This window comes from Mus caroli, unplaced genomic scaffold (genome assembly GCF_978045245.1).
Source record: "Mus caroli unplaced genomic scaffold, Mus_caroli_1 scaffold_1, whole genome shotgun sequence".
NCBI classification, from domain to species: Eukaryota; Metazoa; Chordata; class Mammalia; order Rodentia; family Muridae; genus Mus; species Mus caroli.
In genome coordinates, this window is record NW_028227256.1 from 52,630,187 (window position 1) to 52,654,098 (window position 23,912).

The 23,912-nt window shown below is 39.9% G+C and overlaps 1 protein-coding gene across 1 annotated transcript in view; it reads left to right on the plus strand.

The window, feature by feature from the left end:
* The window catches only part of Plcl1 (phospholipase C like 1 (inactive)), a 342,922-nt gene that overhangs the window by 268,513 nt on the left and 50,497 nt on the right, over nt 1-23,912 (plus strand). Inside the window, exons 2-3 of the mRNA XM_021168858.3 lie at nt 14,710-17,184; nt 20,910-21,113. Of these exons, the coding sequence (XP_021024517.1) occupies nt 14,710-17,184; nt 20,910-21,113 (2,679 nt within the window). The remainder of the gene's footprint in view (nt 1-14,709; nt 17,185-20,909; nt 21,114-23,912) is intronic.

Genomic DNA, 23,912 nt, shown 5'->3' on the forward strand with positions numbered 1-23,912 from the left:
TGTGTGGTATAGAACAGCTGGAACATGCGCAGTTCTTGCTGCCATGAACGGTAGGAAACACACTAGAATGAGAAGGACAGAGGCCAAGTAGGCCTGTAGAAAAAGTGTCCCCCAGGAATAGGGATTTGAGGGCTTGGAGACCAGTTCTGTCACTGATTTTATGCTTTTGGCACAGCATTTAGTTTCCTAATGACTAGGAATTTGTCATCTTTAAAATCCTACAGAGATTTCACAAGGAAATAAATATAGAAACCCTTGGAAAGGTAGAAAATGTTTTAGAAATGTGAGCTACTCCGTACTTTGTCTTCCACTTATAAATATGATGTGATTTTGCTTGGAGGTCCTTAAGGTGGTAATGGACACAGTCACTCTCATGGACTGGGCAAGCTGTCACTTTCTCTCAGTTCATAAAAGTTATTGTTAAGAAACTACCTCGGGATGGCAATATGAAGCTAAGTAAATGTAGTGAATTCATTACGGCTTTCCATTTTAATCCTTTGTGAGTTTCCCTGGCAGCACTGCTAATCGAGTTTAACTATGTTGAAGTGTCAAGCCTCTTTCTCTAAGAGATTAATTAGAGATCCGTCTCCAAGCTAATTGTAAATTACTGTACTTTTTCATTGTTAAGTGTTTAGTGGAAATGTTGTTTAGGAAAATGATTATAGATTATAAATAGTTTCATTAAGTATTTCATTTCTCTGTCTCTTTCCCAGGTCTATAGTAATAAATGACTTTAATATTCTTTTCACTGATAATTTAAATGAGCTCTAGAAAATGAAACATTATATTGAAACAAGTTTAATTTAATTGACCCAGCATGGCTTGGGATCCTTGCTGTTTTGGGATCATGATGCTTTTATGATTAAGTACCAGAAAAGGATTTGTTATGTGAAGACTGTTCTTTATTTCCATACTCTGGGAGGAACACTCCTTCGGAGATTCGATCTCTTTACAGCTGATGAGGTCAATGTGTTAGACTATCCTCCTCTCATGAGTTCTGACCGTCACTTCTATTCACAGAGGGCAACTTGGATAGGCCTGTAGTGAAGCTGACACCTTACATAGCAACAGTAAAAAAACCAACAAAATAAAGAAAAACCCAAGCTCTCATTGGGTCTTAAAAATCTCTGGGTTCTGCAATATTGATGTTCTAGTAATTAGGATGCCTATGTCACAGTTAACATACTGTACTGATAAAGGCTGTGATGCACACCTCATTCTAAAAGACAGCACCAAGAAAGAGCAAGCATGACCATTGGCTTCCTACAGCTTTGTAGTCTTCCCTTGGTGCCAAGGAAGCACCTGGCAGTATTATTATTATTTTATTTAATAAACCAGTGCTTAAGAATATGTAACAGCAGTGACAGTGTTATGACTAAATTTGGTCTTGATATGCATGAGATATGAGGTCAATTTTACTGCAGATTAAAAAAAAACCCCTACTACGGAACTCATCCAACTTTATTCAACTGGGAACAGTTGCCAATCCAGGGTGACTACAAAGGCCTGACGTAGAGACTCACTGCAGCTTAAGGTGGAGAAGAGAAACCAAAGCAGGAAGGTGGAGCAGAGACATGGTAGCATTCTGGGAGAGGAGAAAGCAGGAGAGGGCCCAGTGCAAAGGTGGATTCTGGGAAGACACATCCTCACAGGGACATGAGGACCTCAAGGAGTGATCTCTCTCCTAATTTGATGATGGCAGAACCATTGAAGAAAGACTGTAGGACTTAATGATATTTCAGTCTTTCCCGTCCTAAGGTGGTTCCAGGTCTTAGGACTGTGACTTCCAGGCAAGGAGCCAGAGTGGCCTGATGGCTATCACCTGTTTCTAAACTTGGCCGAATAGTAGTTAGTCATCACCTCTCTCCTCAAAGTGCTTCTTGGCTGCTGTCACCTCACAGAGCCCTGTAACCTGGGGAGTCCTCATGCCATGCCACAGATGTCCAAACATTGGGGAACTCATATTCTAGCTTCTCTTTGAGCTAGAGATCCTGGGCTGAAAGCCTCAAGCTCCATAAAACATGTCTCAAAGGGTATGCACCCAGGCTCAGTACCCAGCCCACCCAGCTCTGAGGACCTTGAGGCCTATGTTGCATTTTGAAAACTCTTTCCATTGCATTGAAAGGTAACAGTCCTGGTGGTAAATGAACATATTTCATCCAATTTAATATTATAGCAGTCCTTATCTTTCCCTAGAGTGAAAAAAATTATTTAGGAAAACATTTACTATTTTAAGTGATATTTCTAGCAGAATATTGATTGCATTATTTGAGTGAGCTCAGCTTCACACAGTAAATACAGTGAAGCACAGGCAGAAGAGAATGAGTTAATTGAGAGGGAAGGACAGAATTGTGTGCATGTGTGTGTATGAGTATGTGCATGTGGACGTGTGTGTATGTGTGTGTGTGTGTGTGTGTTGGAATGAACTGAGTTTAGATGAAGAACTATTATTCTAGAGAATGTGCAGCTATCATTTAAAGAAATAAAGGAATGTAGGTTAGAACACTGGAAACATTTTGATGTGCTAGGCCATATTTTCTGAAGACTTTGGGGGGTGTAATTCAAGAGGACATTATGCAAAGGCAAACTTGCTGGCACAAATCTAGATATAACAATAAGGGGTGGGGCGAAGCCACCCTGTGGAGACTATCTAGGGCTGACCTCTGCCCCTGAGACCTATGGTTGAAAGGTTATAATTAGGATTTGGGAAGATTAAAGTGCCTCTAGTCCAGATGAAATTCTTGCTGGGCCTGATTTCCCTGAGATATATTTAAGTTCTAATTTAATACAGCGGATTTGAATCTCATCATCAGTGGAGTGCATTTAATAAAAATCAAATTGATTTGAACAATCAGGGAGGAAACGTCAGTTTAATCTTCTCTCCTGGGAATGTTTATCTATTTAGACGCGCTGTGGGGGCTCAGGGTAGAAAGAGTTTGGCTTAGGAGAGGTGACACAACATGCCGTCATTTCAGTTGATTAAATACTGACCAGAGCAGTTATAAAAATAATTGTGCTTTTGATGGTTCTCCTGCCCAGGCTAACTGAAGTCCATACTCCTGATTAGAAAGATTCTAAAATAGTTTATAAATCAAAGTTTTGTCATTTTTGAGATGTTTTGCCTTAGTACATTACAAGGACATTGGTCATTCCTAAGAACACTCATGTTTAAGAAATAGTATTTGATTAAAATTTTAGTGTAATTAAAAATTCTTATGTGCTTGGAAAGTTTATTTTTAATTAAATCTCAAGTTATAAAAGTACAGATATTAATTATCCATATAAAGTTCATACTTCTGATATCTAATGAGGTAATTACAGGATTAACATTTAAAATTATGTTTAGTATGGCAATATCTTGAATGTTTTCTCATAATATATGCTAATGTATGCTAATTTAAAATAATTTCCACAATATAAATCCCATACATTTACTTCCTTTGTCCGAGAGATAACTCCATTATAAATGAGACTGCATCCTCTCAGATGTGCCTTATGTAAATAATGATATGCACATGCACACATATATGCATTTTTAGGGTTTGTAAATATATGCACTTGCTGTGTACTAAGGTTTTGTCTGTATCATTAAGAGGCATGCAGTGTTGTCTCATTAATGTGCCACATTTGTCTTGCCCGTTCTTCCTGAGCACAGGTCTGTAACCGTCTGTAACCCCCTAAGTGGCAGTGAGCCCTCAGCACTCACCTCTCTTCCATTCTTCCATGTGACTACTTAAAGTCTCACCGGGTTTCATACCTGATATTACTGGATTAAAGGAATTGTGTGTTAATGTTTAAAACATGCTGTCTCATCTCCTAGAAGAACCAGATCCATCTACAGTCAGCATAACATGCCTGAAATTTTCTAATGGCCTTCCATTTCACATTTTTAATATTTTTGAACAAATAATTATGTGTATATACATGGGAATTATATTGGAACATATTTTTAAACCGTTCAATATTTAGAGATTTCTCTCTTCTCTCCAAATTAGCTTGCAACCAAGTTTTAATTTTTGAACTTTCATTCCATATTTTCTGCAATGCATACCTGACCCTAGTTTTAAGGTTTTTTTTCCCTTGTGTGCTCAAACCTAATCTCTCCTTTTATGGTTTCTATGATGTCTCCAGTAATGTTTGTGTGCATTCATTTATTCAGCCTTCCCTTTTCATTGAAACCATATGTGTAATAAGCTTTTTCACATCCTACAACATATATTCTTCTTTCACTATTAGCACTTTGTGTTAATTTGAGTAGATTTCTTCATCGCCCCTTCTTTAATTCACCTCCTTTATGCGGTTTTACAATTAAATTCTCATTCCCTCCCTCTCTCTGTCTCTGTCTCTCTCTCCTTCTCTCGCATGTGTGTGTGTGTGTGTGTGTGTGTGTGTGTGTGTGTGTGTGCATGAGCATGGGCTTGGAGATAGTTTTATATAGCCCAAGCTGGCCTCAAATTCATCATGTGAGCAGAGAAGACCTGGAACTTCTAGTCTCTGTCCCACACAGTGGGATTATACCCATGTGTAATCTGATTTTACAGTGAACTTCCTGGTCCTACACACTGCTTTGGTTTAACCATTCAACCTTCTGAGGTAAGAAACAGTATACAGTGTCTTGTTTTGTTTTTACTAGAATGAGAAATGTGTCAATTTCTCAGAATTCTAAAAATATTTTTATCATGTTAAGGAAGTTTTCATGGTTACTTAGAGTTTTGCTGGGATTTAACAAATCCAAATTTGTTTTAGCTGATGTCTTCTTGGAGTTATAGTTATTCTATACCTTTTTTCTTTGGTTTACTTGCATTCTTTTAACCTCTTTATTGAATTACATCAATAAGTTGCCTAATGTTGTTCTCTTACATTCCTGGAATAAACCTGACTTGATGAAGCATTTGTTGCTGTTATGATACACACACAAATCTACCAGTGGGGAATTTTATCAGATGGTATTCTAGTATGTCTCTTTTTTTCCAAATGCAGCCCTTTAAAGTAGGTCAGGAATTATTGTATTATTTTTGACAAGTGTATATTGAACGTCATTACACTTTGCTTGACCTAAAGTCACACAAAATAAGAGATCTAGTGAGTAAAATTCATTAATTCCCTGATCAGGCTAATTCAGGGAGAAGGGATTTCATTATTTCAGTAATTTCTACCAGCTCAGTATTTATAGGCTATGTGATTATCTCAACTAAAAAAATATCTTTAAATGGTTTCCTTTCATATTTTTTCTACACTAAGGGAGTAGATTTATTTCTACTTAAAATGTGGAGCCTTCACAGAGAGGGAGAAGGCAGGATTCACCTGGAAGTGATCTCTGTGGCAAGAATGAATGCTCATGCTCTGAGATCAGCCATCTGTTCCCTGCCCATGAGCAGATGTGAATGTTCAGTTAATCAAAGGTAATGCAATCAGGATTAAAGTGTGAGATGGTCTGAAGCCATTCTGGAAGCTTTGTGTCAAACTTCAAACCTAATCAGATGGTCAAGTTGACTGTTTGATCAGAAGAATTTCTATCACGTTGGTGACTAATGCCAATGAACATATTCTGTTTTCATTGTAGGAGAAAAAAATAAGAATATGTTTACACATAGTAGTTGAGTCAAGAGAATTGGCATGCTATTTTCTGCATGATTCAGAGAGCTGTGATGTAGAAACTAACATTTTAAAAAAGGATTCAATAAGTTGGAAATACTACATTGGAAGACTTTATAAAACTGGACTATTTAAAGATTTACTTCGATTTTTTTTTTTTTTTTTAGGAAAAACTAGAATTCTCTGAGTTTAGAGAAAGGCGAGTTCAAATTGAATAAGGGCTAAATAGGTTTGAATAAGAATTTGTTTGTATGCCACTGAAGTAGATTATCTTTACTTCAGATCACGGTTATAAAATATTTTAAGTAAATTCTTTGTTTTAAAATATTCTTTGACTTTTTTCTAACATTAAAACCATATGTTTATTCACCTCTATCACCAACTCTAATCTCTAAGTAACAGGCTAATCGTGACATGTTTTATTCTTTGCTTAGAATTTATAAGTGATACATAAAATCTGGAATCTTTCTTCCTATCAAATGTTGCCCAGGAAGCTGCAAATTCCTGGAAGTTGACCATTCTTCCAGTTCTACTTATTAATGAACACTTTATAATAAAGTCTGAAGCAAGGCTGATGACATTTCCTATTTCTACCTAAGATAGTCTAATTGCCACTGACTTACTCTCAATGGTGTTTGTTTCTGACACTCAGCCTGAGTTACATGCTGACAGTCCACAGTAGAAGTTCTGTAGTGCTGACCCTTACTGACCATTCTCTTCTCAGTTACAAATATACCTTATTCAAAGATAAGTGACTGGAGACTATCTAAAATTTTAAGCAATGGTAAACAATATTGCTTTCTCATAATTGAGGGTAAATATTCCAACTACAATAGAAGAGCCACAACGAAGAAACTAGTTTTATGGTTTGTCTATTTAGCACATGAGAAAAAGGACTCTTACTAGACCCATTTGTGAAGTGAGTTCTATTTCATAATGTTCCTTTCTTGTTAATATTTTAAATTTCAAATCGAGGATTTTAAGCAAATGCACAACACTCATTGAATGATAAAAGCACAGTTGTGCAGAGATTTGAAGGAGCTTCTAATAATACGTGGATTTCTTATGAAGGCCCCAATAAAGCACTACGCTGGGTGTTTATGCCTAAAAAATGACTGTGTTGTTACATATAATCTCTGCAGTGATCAATTAAAAGATAGACATTTGTTTTATATATATATATATATACATATATATATATATATACATTCGCAGTATACATTTATATGTCCATCACAATGGACATTGAAGGAAGCACAGTATCATATTTTCCATAAAGATAACCTCCAGTTAGTCTCCACACAGAATCAACCAAGGTCAGCCAGAATCCCTGTGTCCTGCTGTGCAGGGGTCTCTTGGGGAAGGGCATAATCATATCTCAGTCTCCAAGCCCACTTGGTTCTTGGCGTCTCTTATTTGGAGTCATGCAGGCCTCTGATAAATTTTGAATGTAGTGCATTTGAGAATGAGGCAGACGTCTCTCCATCCTGGAGGAGCAGGACTGATAGCCACAATCCATTCCTCAGAGGATGCTGAATAATTGTCAGATGACCTTTCTTGGCATCTCCCCACTTTTGGTGTATCAGCAGCTGGATAACTGGAAAGGTCATGTTGACTGAATGTGGCATGGACATGCCCTTGACAGTTATGCATACTGTGAGGGTTGAGAGAGGAGGGGAGCAGTAAGACTGAAGTGAGAATCAAGCCCCTGGAAGGCACTTAGTAACAGGAGCATGCGCGTGACAGGAAATTGAACTGAGACTAGAAAGCCAGTTGGCCAAGAATGTTTCACCATAAACTGTGGGGCAATTGGCTATGCACCAACAGCCTGGTCTCCAGTCCAGCTGAGGTCTTGAACCCCAGTGGGACCCCATGGGTGGTAATTTCCACCTACATGGGACAGAAGGTGTTCTCTCGTGTCTCCTGGAAACCTGGCTCCTGTCGAAGTTACCACCCCCACAGCCCTCACAAGAGAGGCATGTGGCTAGCAGTCACATAGACAATGTCCCAAGCTTCTAGCATTCTGGCTAGACTCCTCCCCACAGTTACCTAGCAACAGCAAGATAGCAGCCCACTATAAGAGGGGCTGCTTGGCCCCTCCTCACTCTCTTTAAGCTGTCTTACTCTCTAACTCCCCCCCTCTCTTTACCTTCCCATCCCCCACCCCCTCTGTAAGCTTTTACCTCTCTTATTCTCTAGCCTTTCTTCTCTCTCTGTCCCCCCTTCTCTCCTCATGGCCATGGTCTGCCTCTCCCTCTCTCTCTCTACCTTCTATCCTTTCTCCCTACCTTTCTACAATAAAGCTCTAAAAACATAGACTGTCTCTGTTCATCAAGGCCTGCTGTGTTTGAATGATGGGGTAGGCTTTCTCTTAACTAGCCAAGGTTAACCTCCAGACAGAAGGCCTTCCTACACTGCAGCCATGGACCAGACTAAGGACTCTCACCTGAGTGGGAACCACCCATCATGGCCTGTCTCCAATTGCCTTCTCTTCCTTTATCTCCAGGGCCTAATACAGCCCCAGGGCCCCTATTCTGTTCTCAGCTCCTCCGCCCTATCCAGCATGGGATGCAGGAGGAGACTGGGAACCTGGTACCTGGGGCTGCCCCTTGTCTACCACCCGACATTTGGGGTCAGTAGCTTAATTCAGCCAGGTGCCCACCTGGGACCACTTGGAAACCATCAGGCAGTCCTCCCAGGACCGCTGCCCAGAGCACCTGAACTCTGGCGGGATGCAGGCACTCTCCCATTCCTCTCTTTCCTACACATCACATCGAAGGCCTCTGCAATAAACAACTGCAGGCTTTGTGTCCTGATGCTGTCAGGAGACAGAAATGGCTGGGATTGATGAAAAAAGGAATAAACTCCAAGTCTGCAGACAGATTTTCTAAAGCCATTATCTGCCTGGTTTCCTCTAGTTAGGTCTCCCCATGTCCATAAAGTTTAATTTTCTGAGTTAAAAAGAAACATCCCAACATGAGTTACAGACATTGGGTCTATGTGTGAGAATGGCTGGCAATGGAAATTCGATGATTTTTGGCTGATTTTACTAATTTTGTTTCTCAAATGTGTGAGCGAAATGAAGGGACCTAGAGAAAGTAGGGATACAGCCCTGCTTTCCCTGTGTTAGTGACTAAGTGTTGAAGGAGGATTCAGATAGTCAATCAGTTTCATTCTGCAGATGCAGACTGTAACACATTGCTCTTTAACCTGTCCAACAGCAGTGACTCTCGCCCCTTGTAGTATTGATCTTACAGTTCCCTTGTATTGCTTTTATTGTCTAGTTTTGTTGTTGTTGCTGTACCACCTTTCCTAATCTGTGACGATCATGACCTAGGGGAGAGCAAAGAAACTTCATGTCTCAAACATGGAAATGATGACGTTACTGAATTTGCTATTCTAGTTATCTTAGGGAATGTTCAAAGACAATGATATTTTTTCTTTAAAGGACAAATCACTTCTCAGCACACACAGCACATGGTATAAACAGAGGGAATCATTGTGAAAATAAAAAAAAATGGATTTAAAATAATACAAAGTATAAAATATTAGAGTCATCCTTGCAGGAAAGTCTATGTTTTAGTATGTATTCGCTCTATATTTTGATATGTATTCACTCTATATTTTGATATGTATTCACTCTATATTTTAGTATGTATTCACTCTATATTTTGATATGTATTCACTCTATATTTTGGTATGTATTAACTCTATATTTTAGTTTGTATTCACTCTATATTTTAGCATGTATTCATCCCTGTCTCTTGTGATGTTTCTGGGAGGAGAAACCTTCAGTGGATTTCATTAAATGGACTTTATTTAATACTGAAATGTGGAATTCAACACAGCCATACAACTTAATTTAGAAGGACACCTAGATGCGTAATCATTGGGCATTGCTTTTATTCCTGTTGATTTGGAACATGGTTCAGAATGAATGTGTTGTCTAGGGACAATATAGTGCTCAGCTGCTTAGTAACTCCACTTAGAGAACCACAAGGGAAAGGTTCATGGACCCTGAGCCAAACTCTAGCTTCTTGACACTAGTTGAGTATATAAGACTTAGTTCCACTACATGCAATGTGGGCTGCATGTTTTGAGGAGTGACCCATGTGTGCTAGAATGTCTTGCAACACTGCATTAAGTGATTGGAGTTTTAATGAAAGTAATTCTGGAAGTTTTAATTTGGAATCAGTGCTCTAATATAGAGTTGTGACCTCCCTTGACTTGAAATGTGAAGGCAACCGGGTGGCAGTGATTCCTCTTCTTTCCCTTGCCTTTACAGTGTTGTGTGAAGAGTTAGGCTTCTGTGGGAGAATTAAGGTTTCCTCTTGATGGTTTGATTGCCAAACATTAATGTGTACTAGTGTATGCATAAGAACTGAATTCCAGAAGTGATGTGGAGAAAGCCAGCATTCTTACCATGCTGTTGTGGCCTGTTGCTTTAGTCTCACTTGGCCACTCTACTCTTCCAGATTGTACTGTAGCATCCTGGTCTCTGCCCCCAGCACAGGACCATGGTGACCACTTTTCTCTCCTCTGTTCTTAATTCTCAGTATTTTTCATGGCTCCAGGTTGGTCTTTGCCATCCTGAATGGAATATAAATTCTTTTCTTGTTAACATCAGCAATAACATAGTAACTGCTGATTCTAGTGAACTATATAGATTCATTTAACAGCACTTTCTTCAGGCCATGGCATTTGTGAGGGCTTTAACATTTTTTTTAATTCTTCTTCCCCCTCTATTCTTCCTCCTCTTCTTCTTCTTCCTCTTCCTGACCATTATTGTACATCTCTCTTTACTCAGCATCTGAATTGAATCTATGGGCTTAGTCCATATCTCAATGTTATTAGTTTATGGGAGCTCCCAACTCCAAAGCCTATTTGACAATTGCTAGCCCTTGAAGCTAACTTTCCTCTGTAGCTTCATTTAGATCATCCACAGTCATCTAAAAATCCAAGCTAGCCCAAAGTAAAAACCTTCTCTTTAATGTTAATTTCACTGTATTTTAGAATTTCATGCAGTGGTGTTTATATTTACCTCTCATTCAAGCTTGAAACCCATAACTTGTCTTACATCAAGAAAATGACTGGTTATTTTATCTCTGTTTTCTTCAGTAAAAGTCCCATGGCATTTTTCTCTGTGTATGGGTGTGGATGGAGAGAGAGGTGGGGGCAGGCATGCACCATGCATGACACATGTACTTGTGACGAGGTCAGAGGACAGCTTGCAGGAGTCAGTTCTCTCCTTTCGCTGTGTGGGACCCAGGGCCAAAACTCAGACCATCACACTTGATGATACTCATGTTGTCTCTTGTATCAGGATTTTTTTCCCCTAAAATTATCCCATTGAAGCAATGTTTTCATGAACAAGATTTAAAGCCAGGCTTCACCAAATAGACTCTTTTTGCAGGGCTTATTAGTGTATTGTGAACAAAAGTTATTTTCCTGTTATGTTGCCGCATATTAATGTAGTTGGATAGAAAACAAGAGAGCAAATGTCAGTGGATATTTACAGAAGCAGTTTTATTAATTTAGCTTCTGTGAACTCTCTCCTGCCCTGTTCCCAATTTCAATTTAATGAAATACGTTTAAAGAGCTGTAAATCTTCTACTGTTGTATAAGCAGGATTCTCATTTAATCATGACTGGTTTTAATTTTTTTTACCATAGATTAAAAACAAACATAGAAAACAATGAAAAACAATTAAAACAGTATCTCATCATTTCCACCTAGCATTTCAAAAACTATTTCTAGATTAAAAATTAGTGCTGATAAGCCTTAAATTATATGTATTTTTATGGTATGAATGTACCATGAATAACGTTTTTGTTAAGTAAACACATTAAAGAGTAGAAAATTGATTGCATGTGGCAAGGACTGAAATCTCTGGTGCTGGTGGCTAAATCCTTTATAAGTGATTGCTTTTATTTACAAGGACTGTAGATCCAAACTGCAAAGCAATGCCTAGAGCCATTCAGGGACTATAGAAACCCAATTTGGCCTATTTGTTTTATCATTTAGCTTGTTTAAATGTGATTGTTTCACAGAAAACAACCATTTGGAAATGTAAACGAGAATTTCAGGACATTGAAGGGATTATGCACAGCATGTGATTCTTAAGTTCTCCTGGACTGTGAGGCCAGCTTTCAATTTAGTAGACAACAGTCTCATAATGTGCTATTCTATCCTGGTAGACTTCAGTCTTTTGTCTTTACTCACAGTGAGGTAAGTTAGTCCTATGAAGAATTACATTTACCTGCTATATCAGAATCTCTTAGGTACATGTTCTGGCTGATGCAATCCTTTCCATCATCTAATTGGGTGGAAGCTGAAAAGAGCACACCTGGAGTGAGGTCAAACCTTGCTCTTCTCAGACCCCACCCAAGTGCTGAAAGGACTGAGCTTCACAATACACAGATAACTGCGGATGACTGACTGTGTAATAGCGGTTTGGAGTTTTCAATCCATGTCCCATAATTAACACTTTAATATTTGTCAGGCTATTTACCTTAACATCCCCCTTATCCAAGACCAACCTGTAAATGCATTATTGCAGTGAATATAGGTATCAGGTAGAGGGCACTGTCCAGGTGGCCTTGGGAATCAGGTGGTTCCAAAAGAGACTTGAGACTTCCTGTCCAGCAAGACATGAGATGATGTCCCTACTCCTTCTTCCAGCCTGCACAGTCAAGAACATTGCAGTAACAGTGTGAGGATTGTTGTCTAGGGCCAGCCATTTTCTTCTTTTATGGCAGAACTAGAGAACTACTTAGCATCCTGAATCTTTTCCAGCAGTTTTCAATATGAGTAATCTTGGCCCTAGCCATCAGTAGACATACTAATTATCTGTTCATACATGCATGGCCACTTTCGAGATCACATGGGGACTTACAATAACTGGATTTGATCTTTTCTGAGGTGACAATATGAGAATTACATTGTTTTCCGATTCCAAGTTTTAAGGCATTTGGGATATGTTTTATAATCACATATGATTTTCAAGTCCAGGCAAGAACCTAGCACTGTGGAGCAGGTAAATTCTTTTACAAACTTGATAGAAAATAATCTTTTCTTGAAATCTTGTCTAAATGGTGGTATAGAGTTGATTTTAGTAGCTAAAACTGTCATGGTGGCCGTGACAGTTTGTTCTCATAGATAAGCAGTGTCTTAAGTTGGGAGAGGACCTCTGCAACTGCACACGCAGGGCTGAGGAACTGAATGTGCGCTTAGAGGAACACTGATTCTCCAAGTTTAGTTCCCTGGGAACTGTTGTAGGTTCTACGACTCTGCTGACAACACTTCTATCTGGAACACGATCTCATATAAAATGTATTTTAAGCTGAAGCTCTCATTAGTGTAAAAGGCTAGTCAAATGGTTATCTTGAACACTGAGTCACAGTCTAACTTGCCACCAAGATTCAGTGTCTCTCTTTATTTTACTTGGTAGATTAATCTCATTTAGCAGTGTCATTGGGTTCCAACTTTGATGGGGTGGAAAAATGCACACAAACATCTGATATTTCTGAGCATGTGGGCTAGGATGAATTTAAATGTGTCCTAGTGGAGCACATGAGTTGGAATGGCTGAAGATTTATCATTGTCTTTTAACTTAAGGCTAGAGGAAATTGACCACTGTGGGATAATTAAAAATAGAAAGTCTCTGGGAAAGCAGAAGGCAGGTTGTCAAATGCCACAGAGCCAAGGGGTGGTAGTATTCTATAACCCAGACTGGGTGATTTATACTTGTGTCTCCTGAAGATCTGATATGTAGTTGAGCTGATGAATCATCCCACCACATACCATAACTAAAGCAAAATTTAGTTTTCTTCTGCTTGTAGAGTTTTAGCCAATTAAATAATAAATCACCAGGCCTTTGCTGAATATAGAATAGACAGGCTTATATGGGCTGGCTGGATTAGATGGTGCTACTGCACCAGAGAGCAGTTCCAAAAATGATGTTTTAAGAGGGTAGAGGCAATGTATAGCTCAGGCTGCTTCGTTATACCTCTCACTGTTGAAGGTGGTGATATCATTTGGATCTTTAAACATATTTCAGATTACTGTTGAAGGTTTTGCTTCAATGTTTAGGAGTCATGAATGAGTTAATGTCTTGCAAGCAGTGTTCCAGCAGATGCCTGTGAATGGTCCAACAGGCACACATAGAGAGAAGAAAACCTTCATGAGGACTTCACATTTACAAACCAAAATGGGCACGTGTTTTCTCTTCTGAGTATCATGATCCTGAGCAATAACATAAAGACTGTGTGTTCAGATCTTATTTCAGAAGCAGACATGGAAATTCAGAGAGGCTAAGTGACTTATCCTAGATAATATAGCTGGTGGGTTGGATGAAGAAACTCAAGGACTACTTAGTTCTGGCTTGAGGGCGATGTCCTCTGAAGCATGGGTGTGCTTGTGTGATCCAGTACTCCAAGTACGTTAACCATGCATTTTAGATATATGTTCCAGGGAGAACTGTTTGAATTGGTAATGTAGTTGACAACTTTATTAAACTTCATTAAAATGAAGAACTATCCAGTTTTAAGTGGAAGGGGTCAGGTGCTCAGTATAAATGAGTTGGCAGTAACAGAGTAGCAACAGGCCAAGGCAGATGAAATTTATCATCTTGTAATTATAAGTATTCATTAGCAGGGATCGGCAGTTTAGGAGAGACGATAAGTGAGAAAGGCTCTATTCATGTTAGAAGGGAAGACCACAGGACACATGTAGCCTGATGAACACAGTCACATGGATTCTGTCTGCTGTGCTGAGCCACAGGACACATGTAGCCTGCTGAACACAGTCCATGGATGCTGTTTGCTGCGCTGTTGGTGGAGGTTCCTAAAAACAAACTGTACCTAGCCTGGTTTCAGATGAGCCAAGGCTGGGCTTTATTCTGGGAGGACACATATGAATTTATAAAACAAATGTCCTTTGGAGCCTAATGGTATTAATTCTTTCAGTAATTTAACTTCTGAATCAGTGAAAAGGTAAATTTCAGGCTAGCTTCTATTAGATAACAGACTGTTCAGAGCTTAAGAGATTCCTATAGTGTTGCTGAATTTGTGTATCCTAAGGGAAATTGATCATTCTCTTCTGATTATTTTATAGGATCCTTCAAACCAAAAATGTGGTGGCAGAAAGAAAACAGTGTCTTTCAGTAGCATGCCATCAGAGAAGAAGATTAGCAGTGCCCACGACTGCATTAGCTTCATGCAGGCTGGCTGCGAGCTGAAGAAAGTGCGCCCGAACTCTCGAATCTACAACCGATTCTTCACCCTAGATACCGACCTCCAGGCTCTACGCTGGGAACCTTCCAAGAAAGACCTTGAAAAAGCCAAGCTGGACATTTCTGCCATCAAAGAGATCAGGCTGGGGAAGAACACAGAGACGTTCAGAAACAATGGCCTTGCTGACCAGATCTGCGAAGACTGTGCTTTCTCCATACTCCATGGGGAAAATTACGAGTCTCTGGACCTAGTTGCCAATTCAGCAGATGTGGCAAACATCTGGGTGTCAGGGTTACGGTACCTGGTCTCTCGTAGTAAGCAACCGCTTGATTTTATAGAGGGTAACCAGAACACACCACGGTTCATGTGGCTGAAAACGGTGTTTGAAGCAGCAGATGTTGATGGAAATGGGATTATGTTAGAAGACACTTCAGTGGAGTTAATAAAACAACTCAACCCTACTCTGAAGGAATCTAAGATCAGGTTAAAATTTAAAGAAATCCAGAAGAGCAAAGAAAAACTAACTACCCGGGTGACAGAGGAGGAATTCTGTGAAGCGTTTTGCGAACTGTGCACCAGGCCAGAAGTGTACTTCTTACTTGTCCAGATATCTAAGAACAAAGAGTACCTGGATGCCAATGACCTCATGCTCTTCTTAGAAGCTGAGCAAGGTGTCACCCACATCACTGAGGATATGTGCTTAGACATCATTAGGAGATATGAGCTCTCTGAAGACGGCCGCCAGAAAGGCTTCCTTGCAATTGATGGGTTTACCCAGTATTTATTGTCTCCAGAATGTGACATTTTTGATCCAGAGCAAAAAAAAGTTGCCCAAGATATGACCCAACCCTTATCTCACTACTATATCAATGCGTCTCATAATACCTACCTGATAGAAGATCAGTTCAGGGGACCAGCAGATATCAATGGGTATGTGAGAGCATTGAAGATGGGCTGTAGAAGCATTGAGCTCGATGTGAGTGATGGTCCGGATAATGAGCCCATCCTTTGTAATAGGAACAACATGGCCATGCAGCTCTCCTTTCGAAGCGTTCTGGAGGTGATAAATAAGTTTGCCTTTGTTGCTTCAGAGTACCCACTCATTCTCTGCTTGGGGAATCACTGCTCTCTGCCTCAGCAGAAAGTCATGGCGCAGCAGATGAAAAAGGTGTTTGGCGAGAAACTTTATACAGAAGCACCTTTGTCTTCAGAATCCTACCTCCCATCACCTGAAAAACTAAAAAATATGATTATTGTGAAAGGAAAGAAATTGCCTTCGGAATCAGATCTGTTAGAAGGAGAAGTGACAGACGAGGATGAAGAAGCCGAGATGTCGCGGAGGATGTCAGGGGATTACAACGGTGAGCAGAAACATATCTGGCTCTGCCGAGAGCTCTCTGACTTGGTATCCATCTGTAAATCTGTTCAGCACAGGGATTTTGAACTGTCTATGAAAACCCAAAACTACTGGGAAATTTGTTCATTTAGTGAAACAGAGGCCAGCCGGATTGCAAATGAATACCCAGAGGACTTCGTGAATTATAACAAGAAGTTCTTATCAAGGGTCTACCCTAGTGCCATGCGGATAGATTCCAGTAATTTGAACCCACAGGACTTCTGGAACTGTGGCTGTCAGATTGTGGCGATGAATTTTCAAACTCCCGGTCCAATGATGGACCTCCACACTGGCTGGTTTCTTCAAAATGGAGGATGTGGCTACGTCCTCAGACCATCTATCATGCGAGATGAAGTTTCGTACTTCAGCGCAAATACAAAGGGCATTGTCCCTGGCGTGTCTCCCCTGGTTCTTCACATCAAGATCATCAGTGGTCAGAACTTCCCAAAGCCCAAAGGAGCCTGTGCCAAAGGGGATGTCATAGACCCCTATGTTTGTGTGGAGATTCACGGAATTCCAGCTGATTGCTGCGAGCAAAGAACTAAAACTGTACAACAGAACAGCGATAATCCAATTTTTGATGAAACTTTCGAGTTTCAAGTCAACCTTCCCGAGCTGACCATGGTCCGTTTTGTCATTTTGGATGATGATTATATTGGGGATGAGTTCATTGGGCAGTATACGATCCCATTTGAATGTCTGCAGCCCGGGTACCGGCACGTTCCCTTGCGCTCCTTTGTTGGGGATATCATGGAGCACGTGACCCTTTTCGTCCACATAGCAATAACCAACCGCAGTGGAGGAGGAAAACCACAGAAGCGAAGCCTTTCTGTGAGAATGGGGAAGAAAGTTCGAGAATACACCATGCTCAGGAATATTGGTCTTAAGACCATAGATGATATCTTCAAAATAGCAGTTCATCCCTTACGAGAAGCCATAGATATGAGAGAAAACATGCAGGTAGGAAAACAGACCCATCTTCTCCCACCGTTTCTGTTATTCACACCCATTCCAACTGGTGACTATTGTGGTTTACCGATGGCTGGCTTGTGCAGATCCATGCACTACTGTATTAGCTTCCCTGTCACCTAGGATAAAGATGGTAGTTTCTAATTGTGAGTGCAAGGTTGAGTTTGGCCAGCTAATGGAGCATCAATATAACAAAATGCTGGGTATCTTTTCAATATGTTTAACATGTAATAATTAATTAACAGAAATGTGTACATGAACAGTATGGAAAAAGTAAAATATAAAAGGTGTGGGTAGATGCTAGAGATGTGGCTCAGCAGATAAGAGCATTTACTGTGCTATGCACCGATAAGGAGCTAGTGTCAATCCCCACCCTCAACCCCAGCATTCACATACAAAGTCTGTGGTGGCCGAAAGTGCCTATAATGCCTTGCCTGGTGTAAGTGGAGAGAGTACGATTTCTGGGGCTTGTTGGCCACCAACCTAACCCCAGATTCACTGAGAACCCTGTGTCAGAGGATGGAGAGGGATGGATCAGGAGACCCTGCATTCTCCTCTGGTCTCTGTGTGGGCCAGGCATATCTACCTGACATGCATACACACACACACACACACACACACACACACAGAGGCACTCATGTGGGTAGTATATAAAATGCATACCCAGACATAAGCATATTGTTTGAAAGCATATATGTAAAATATTTGCAGATGTGAATATAGAAGAGAATTTGAAGTCATATATTATAAAAGCGATGCCCATTAGACTTTTAGTTATTTAAATGTTTACTAACAAATTATTACCCCCAAGAGAAAGCACAGATAATCAAATAAAGCTCAGCACTTTTTTTTTTTTTTTACAAAAATGTATTTAGCCTTCTCTTAGAAAGGTAGTTTAATTGGAGGAATGTGGTTTCTGGGAGAAATCTGTCCCCGTGCAGTCCTGATGATCCATTTTTCCGCATAAGGCAAGATCAAGAGTTACACCACAGGCTGTTGTGAGAACTGAGAGAGCACACACCAATCCCCTGTTTTAACATGGAGAAACCCAGTGTGCCTCTCCCTTCCTTAGAATGCATGGCTGCAGACTTCTTTTTCATTATACCTTATATAGACGAATAAGGATAGTATTTTTTTGTAGATTTATTTATTATTATACATAAGTACACTGTAGCTGTCTTCAGACACACCTGAAGAGGGCATCAGATCTCATTACGGGTGGTTGTGAAACCACCATGTGGTTGCTGGGATTTGAACTCAGGACCTTAGGAAAAGAAGTCAGTGCTCTTACCTGCTGAGCCATTGCATTCTTGAGACATGAACAGACAACAAGTATTCACTAAGGTCTTGTATGGCAAAGTGAAACAGCTCAGTTTACTTCATTCCTTTTATAAGAACTCACTCACCCAGAGACTTTGCCCTCAAGAAAGCAGAGACATTAGAAGACATTATTTCTCAGATCTTGCAGTTAATAAACGTCCAAGTAAGACTTTAAATCCCAGAGTGTCTGATGCCAAAACCCATTATTATTCACATGAAGCAGAAGCACCAAGCTGTGACTTAGTGAAATTATTAACTCACAGGCAAGTTCTTCAAAGAGCCAATTGGTCAGAAATAGTATGATACAAAATTTGTTTCAAGGTGGTTTGCTTAAGCACTTGGTTAAAAATTAGCCTCTGAATATGCTGTTATCTTCTATGTAGTGTTTCCCTACATAAATCTGGCATTATTATAAAGCCCTATATTAGATTACCCATAAGCCTTTTTTATACCTAACTGCATTAGAAGTTGACTCTAATGTATTACTATGTAATGTATTACTATGCAATGTATAATAGTAATGTATTACTATGCAATTCTTGAAATACAGCCTTCATCTCATATTTTTAGAATATATCTAGAGAAGAATTTGTCTGGGGTGGTGGGTCAGCCAGAAAAGCACTTGCTGCCTAGGCACAAGGCCTAGAGTTCAGATACTTGGAGCCCACTTAGAAGATGGCTGTGTGGCGACCTTCTGTAATCCCAGTGCATGCCCAAGGGCAAGACAGGAATCACTTGACTAGGACGGTGAGCTACATTATCTAATTTATGATTTCTGGATCTAGTGAGAGAACCTGCCTCAATTAATAAAGGGTGAGCTCCCAGGTCTCATTCATGCCCCCGCAATGCTTCCCCCTACAGAAACATACATACACACATGTATGCACACCACATATACATACACAGAAAGAAGAGCTGTTTATAAGGCTTTCCTAGGCATAGTTAATAATTAGTGGAATCCTAACAAAGCAGCTTCGATAAAGGAGTATTTGGAGAGTAATATGTAAAAATTAAAATACCACGATGATTAATAAATTCATGACACATTCAGTAGATTAGATGTTGCTCATTATTAATAAATGTAAAACAGCCACAATTTCCCCAAGTTATTACTTTAGCATTAGTTTGAGCACATTAATAATAGCCCCAGAGTACCTAAAATGTGTTACTGTCTCATTAAGGAAAAGAAATTTAAAAGCACTTCCCATGGTATCATTTAACCAACAGTGAACCCAGATTCGAATTATCGACGCCTTTCTCCCTTTGTCGCCTGTCATTTCTCTGTCTGCTGAGTGAGTCTGTCCCTTTGCTTGTCTGTCTCCTGAATCACTTTCTCTCTGAGTATGTCTGTCCCTGTGTATCCACAACAAAGAGCTTTTGCTGTGTGTTAATTGAATAGCACAGAAAGCATCACATGGGGAGGAGGGAATACTTAACAGAAACCTTTAATAGAGTTTTACAAGGGATTAAGTCACTGACTTAATCTGACCCCAGCTGACCCAGATAGCAAACAAAGGTTGTCAGGCACTATCCATAGGATCTTTCAACCTATTTTCTATCTCCTGCATTTATTACTATAGCATACATTCACGTGTATGTTACTCTTGGATCAGGGGCATGGAAGAGAAGACAACTTTAGATGAGGCTATTAATTAGCTTAGAGTGTAAAAGGTGATTATATGGAAAATCCACAGCAAGTAAGATTGGTTGTTACATTGTTCTCTTAATAACAGGGTACACAGAAGGATATCAGTCTTAAGTGACCTCAAGGCGTATTACTAACTCTGGTTCTGAGGCCCAGCAAAAGTTCCGGTCTCTTTGTATGTAGAAGATTATTTTTGTAATATTATAGTGCCTCAGTTTTGTTCAAGATTATAACGTCAATGAATAAGATGTCCATGCAGTTCATTTTCTGTATGTGCTGTGCATTTCTGATGGGCTGACAAGGCAACATTGCTGGCTGCTCAGATGGAGGCTGGTGAGCAGTGATACCCCACTGGCTTAAGATGCTAAGAGAGATGGCTTCTAGTTCACTAGTGTGACGCTTTTTCTGATCCCCATGATATAATTTGAATGCACTATTCATGTGTAGGTCCTGCTAGTGTGGGGACATTCCTGTTGCTATGTCTGCAAAGCACAGAGCATCCTTGAGTCATAATCAGCTTTGTTTCTGATGGCTGTCTGTGGTCATTGGTAAATACTAAAGCCAATGGTTCAGATCGTGAGTAAGCTGTGTGTGTTACCTCTGCATGTTGCAGCAGATTGGCTTGGCTGTGATCCAGGCTGCTCTGCACTGTACATGTCTCTGAGGGTATAATTTGGTGAATTCACTTGGGTGTAAACTGGGGTGCGGTGCCATGTGGTCAGACATGTGATTCCATGTTTTCTCCTTGTAGAACGCCATAGTGTCTGTTAAGGAGCTGTGTGGACTCCCGCCGATTGCCAGTCTGAAACAGTGCCTGTTAACCCTGTCCTCTCGTCTCATCACCAGTGACAGTACTCCCTCCGTGTCTCTGGTGATGAAGGACTGCTTTCCTTACCTGGAGCCTCTGGGTGCGATTCCAGATGTGCAGAAGAGGATGCTGGCTGCATATGATCTGGTAGGAGGTTGCAACTTTCCATTACCTCTCTCAGTGCATGGGCATCTCTAAAAGCAGGGGTTCTGGGGGTGGAATTCCAATGCCCAGAGAAGATTGGCTGCCTCTAAAGTGTGGTTGGAGGTGGCAGCCAGAGCTTGCCATTGAGTATCTGTTAAGCAGCAGGGAGGCCCTCCCCCCACCGCCCCCACCCGAGGACATGGCAAATGGAACGATCTCTGATTTGACAAAGAGTAAGTGATTTCCCAGTCCTCAGACGCATGGCTCCTTTTCTTCTGACTGATAGCTCCTGACAGAGAGATGCTCAACTCTCAGCACTGCTTGATGATGGCTGAGACAAATGGCGTGTCTGTAAACATTTCTCAGTTAATTATACTATCTGACTTCATTCTGAATATTTAATAGAATTTGTGTGATGATTAGATTTGTGGATAACTTTATTTTTGTGTTTCATGTTGTAAACAAAATTAAACAGCAAATGACAAAGTATCTAACGTACCTACTTAGGTATAAATAAACATATTTAATTAGAAGAACACTTACAAACCAGTAACAATAGAAATATGTAGAAACTTTGTATATCAATCAAGAGTAAGTTTTCCCACATGTGATATATGAAATTCTCAGGAAATAAATTTTAAAAGTAATGTATCTTTCAAAAAGCAATCCAATTATGGCTTAACATGCAAACTTTTACTTGGGGATTTAGACAGCAATTATCTGGGGAAATGCTTTTGCCAAGTTCTTAGGTGCCTAGGCTCTGTCTAATTGTCTATTCTTCTATTCCTTGAATATCTTCAAGGTCCAAAATGGCTGCCTACACTCTATTTATAACATTTGCAGTCCACACATCAGGAATAATGGGGGAGACATATCGTTCTTCATTTAGGATATTATTTTCTGGAATTACTGACAAAAAATATTACTTATCCTTCCTGTTCATCAGCCTGGAGTTGATATATAGCTACAGTTAATTGCAAAAAGCAATGTAACATGTCTTTTCAAGGGAGCTAGAAGTTGTCTCTTCTGTTCCTAAGAAGTAGGAGGAGAGTGGACATCAGTGCACCTCTGCTTTAGAAGTCAATAGGCTTCCCCTTTTGCCTAAAAACTTACCAGTGAAATGCACAGCACATTTATCTTTAAAATAAGTTTCCAATAAATATATAAATAAGTTAATATATGAAATCAAGTATGGTGGTAAGCCCTTATAGTTCTAGCTACTCCAGCAAGATTGTTTGAGCCACAAAGACCAAGGCCATTCCAGTCTGAGTAAGATGAGATCCCATGTCATACAAGTAATGTTATTAGACATTCCCCTGTCCATTAAATCACCAGCTATGCCTTCTGCTTTTAATCAGGAACTTAAGAAGACAGGGGGCTGGTGATAGCTTGGTGGGTTATGTGCTTACTATGCTAGCACGGGAACCTGAGTTTGAATCTGCAGTACCCACATGAAATGCCACATGTAGCCACACACCTCTGTAACTGCAGTTCTGGGGAATGGAGGCAAGTGGATCTCTGAAGCATCCTGACCTGCTATTTAGCCAAAACAGTGAGCCCCAGGTTCAGTAAAAGATACACTCACAGTCCAAAAAATGGTAGCGAGCAATACTAATCTGTGGTCCTTGCTTATGTATGAAAGCATGTGTACATTTGCACACACACATACACACATGCATACAGTTACACACACATGCACGCACACAGGCATTCACACACTCTTACACACACACATACACTTATACATATATGCACACATACATGAAAGGGGATTTAGGAAGATATTTTTCTTTCTCTCCCTATACTGCAAAAATAAATTGTTATATACATTGTTGGAGAAAAGTTGGATAAAATTACTTAAATGATTATTTCATTTGATCTATTTCTTTTTCAGACTTATTGCTAGGATACACACACACACACACACACACACACACACACACACACACACACACATACACACACACACATATTGGATTTTCATGATGTTGACATGGAGGGATTAGCTAAATTACAGATAGGAACCCAGAAACTAGAGAGATAGCTCAGTAGTTCAGAGCTGTGGCTACTCTTGTAAAGGCCTCGGGTTCCATTCCCAGCCCCTCCACGCTTACATCTATTTGTAGCTCCTCCTCCAGGTGATACCACTTCCTCTTCCAGCCCCCACAGGCGATCAATCACACACATATGGAAACATTTATACAGACAGTTAAATTAAAATAATTGTGAAAAGATGGGGATTTATCTCATGGACTCTGGAGAAGCTATCAAAGCCAGTTGTTTGGAGGACCAGTAATTGTATGGGGAACACCTGAATATGTTTTGTGAAGCAGTCAGGTTGCAATAGTGTATGAGCAGTGAGATTTAAAATGTGTTTGTATGTATATGCACATGCAATCCTATAAAGACATCAACAGTGATTGCTCTTGTTTGTCATGAGTGAAGCTTATTTTCTTACTTCTTCTCTTCTATACACTTCCTGTATTTACCAAGTTCTTTCTAATAAGCACGATAAATTTTATAGTTGAATAAAATAACTGTCGGTGAAGAAAATACTAACATTTTACCGTTAAAAATAGCTAGGAGAAATGCACTTGGTATAAACATTTTCCACCTGCAGTGTAAAAGCCTCCCCTGAATGCACTCTGCCCGAAGATGCTTGTACAAGGGCTGCTTCTGCAGAGTTGGGTGGGGCTCACCTATTGCCTGGGTCACATTTCTTGTGAAATCAATTTTTTCATCATAAGAGTAGGGATTGAAAGCTGTTCAGTGAATAGATATAATTGCTGTCTAAGAGGTGAA